This window comes from Pinus tabuliformis, chromosome 4_1, assembly GCF_031772625.1.
Source record: "Pinus tabuliformis cultivar Carrire ecotype Pingquan chromosome 4_1, CPIR1, whole genome shotgun sequence".
In the NCBI taxonomy this organism is placed as follows: domain Eukaryota; kingdom Viridiplantae; phylum Streptophyta; class Pinopsida; order Pinales; family Pinaceae; genus Pinus; species Pinus tabuliformis.
In genome coordinates this window covers 454,653,797-454,656,462 of record NC_142303.1, presented here as the reverse complement: position 1 = coordinate 454,656,462, position 2,666 = coordinate 454,653,797, and the positions used below count along the sequence as shown (strand labels likewise).

General features: G+C 37.7%; 1 protein-coding gene across 1 annotated transcript; it reads right to left on the bottom strand.

Moving 5' to 3' along the window:
* Window positions 1–1,531: 1,531 nt before the first annotated feature.
* On the bottom strand, window positions 1,532–2,330 carry LOC149176327 (uncharacterized). Its single transcript, XM_089421438.1, has one exon. The coding sequence runs from the start codon at window positions 2,216–2,218 to the stop codon at window positions 1,532–1,534; it is 687 nt and encodes a 228-aa protein (XP_089277564.1). The 5' UTR covers window positions 2,219–2,330.
* Window positions 2,331–2,666: the final 336 nt, after the last annotated feature.

Here is a 2,666-nt window from a genome sequence, read left to right as displayed (position 1 = left end):
TAAGGAAAATTTCACTTTGACAGTAGATTTATTAGTTGGATAGAAAACTGCATCGAGGGCCCACTCATACCACCCCTAAATTGGATTTTTAGGCTTTGTCAAGCAATGAAACTACGAGTTGTTTTTAGTGAGACTTTTTGAAAACTTTTCGGGTGGGTTTTTCCGATCTAATTTCTCTAAAATCCGATAGACGTTTATTGAAATCACAAGTTTGATAGGTAACCCCTGCACAATCTAAGTGCCCTAGGGGTTTTTCAAGGTGTTGAATCCATATATAGAGTCAAAAAATTAGTTTAAATAACACAAATCAAGATTTCACCTCAAAATTTTCTGTTGGATTCCGGCACCGGAAAGTCCAAAAAGTCGCACTAAAGACAACTCCATAGAATTAAATCAATGTAGATCCATCTTAACCACATATCTCGCAAGATCCAAGAGGGATCTAATCTCTTGAGGTGCAAACCTCTTTTAGAGTGCAAAACTTGAATAAAATGTTTGCACCTTGAAAGATTTGATCTTGGAAGCTTTATATATATATATATATATATATATATCCATTGTTTAATAAAAAAGAGAAAACTTATCATTGGAAAATAACAATGAGTTTGTCCTAATGCAATTTGCTATCCAGTGTTTAATAAAAAAGAGAAAACTTATCACTCGGGAATAACAATTGCTCACTCATTTGTTGCTAAAGAATTAACCTCTCCACTGAATGAGTTTGTCCTAATGCAATTTCCTATCCATTGTTTAATAAAAAAGAGAAAACTTATCATTGGAAAATAACAATTGCTCACTCATCTCTTGTTCAAGACTTGACCTCCGGATTGAATGAATTTGTCCTAATGCAATTTGCTATTCATTGTTTAATAAAAAAGAGAAAACATAACAATTGCTCACTCATTTGTTGCTCAAGACTTGACCATAATACGTCGACACCAAACCTTCCCACTTAACCATTAGACAACATCATCATAACTAAATTTCAAATTTCATTTACCAAAGAAACAATTCAAAGTAGTGAGAAAAATTATAATGTCAAATTGATGAAATGATTTATAGCATTAATTGATTTTAGAATTTTGAATATTTATGTAATATAAATTTTGAAATTTAACTTTACAGATATTAATTCATTTATACATGTTTAAATAAAATAAAAATTAAAGGTCATTTTTCCATACCTGGTAATTTTGTCAAATTGAATAAATGAATTTAATAACATCCCTATAAAAGAGACAGGTGGTGCCGATGTTCAGTCGGTGGCTCAGGCTCCCATTTGTAGGAGGTCGAGTATAGCCATTCATTTGAACTTTCAGGGCAGAATCATCAGCTACACTAAAATAAATTAGAAAGACCCCGTCTGCATTCTTCATTCGGCTGGAAGAGAAACCCATAATCCTCGAGATACGCATCTAACAGAGGAAAACCCTCTAAACTTACAGAGTCGTTAACGTCGAGATCTTCAAGAACTGAATCCCAAAATGTGGGACCTTGCTTCACTGAAATATCTTGGCCTTGAAGCCCAGATTCAGCTTTCGAAACAATAGTAAGAGGACATTGCGTTATCTTCGGAAGGCAGCCAGAATTCTTCCGCTGCGAATTTGGCTGCGGCCGCTTGAATTTGCGGCGGACATGGAGAAGAGGCGTAGAGAATATCCGCCGCGTTGTCTTCCGAAGGAAGCCAGATTTCTTCGGCTGCGAAATTGGCTGCGGCGGCTTGAATTTGTGGCGGAGATGGAGAAGAAGCGTAGGGAATATCCACCGTGTTATCTTCGGAAGGCAGCCACATTTCTTCCACGGCGAATTTGGCTGCGGCGTCTTGAATTTGCGGCGGAGAGAGAGAAGAGGCGTCAGGAATATCCAGGAGGGAGTAAGGAAAATTGAAGTCGGCCTTGGATCCTCTCAGACAATACACGGCAAAGTCGAAGGCACGCACAGCCTTTTCCGGGGTGTCGTAGGAGCCCACCCAAATTCTGTCCCTCGAATTGGGCATTCGAATTTCGGATACCCATTTCCCCATTCGAATTCCCTTGAATTGCCGTGACTTCAGTGAGCGGTTTTCGAGTCTGCTGTGGTCGCTCTGATTTGAAGAGGGTTTAGCCATCAGGGTCGTCGCAAAGCTATGAGGAGTCGAAGTGAGAGATTGGTGGTGAAGTAAAATAATTATGTAAAACAAAGGATTGTGATTGTAAGAGGATTTGAACTCAGGACGCATAGAGGTGCTGCTACAGTAGTTTATCTGTTGAGGGATGAGGGTGCGAGTGTTTTTGTTGTGGCAGATACGTATAAAAAGAACGCGTGAGGATGTTGTTTTGTACAAATGGCCGATTAGCAAATGCGGGATGGGCTTTTGAGTTGCAAATATGGCTATTTTATGTCAACCACGACTCTGATTTCATGAGAAGTCAGAGATGTTTAGTGTAATGAATTTTACTAGCGCGGAGGAATGGCTTGGAAAGTTATGGAAATTCTAGTTATATTTAGAAAAAAAATGGTAAGAATTTTTGTAAATCCGAGTCATAATTCAAAATTTTAAGTATCTTAGATGTTTTTGATAATATTGAATCCATTTCCATCGTAAAAATACCATTCAAATATTGTCTCTACAAAAATATTTTTCCCTAATTTCAAGCACTTTTAACCGACCAGATAATTCCTTTGCC

What these genes read in the sequence shown, in the direction of transcription:
- LOC149176327 (XM_089421438.1), bottom strand. Translation starts at nt 2,218, where the DNA reads ATGCGTCCTGAGTTCAAATCCTCTTACAATCACAATCCTTTGTTTTAC.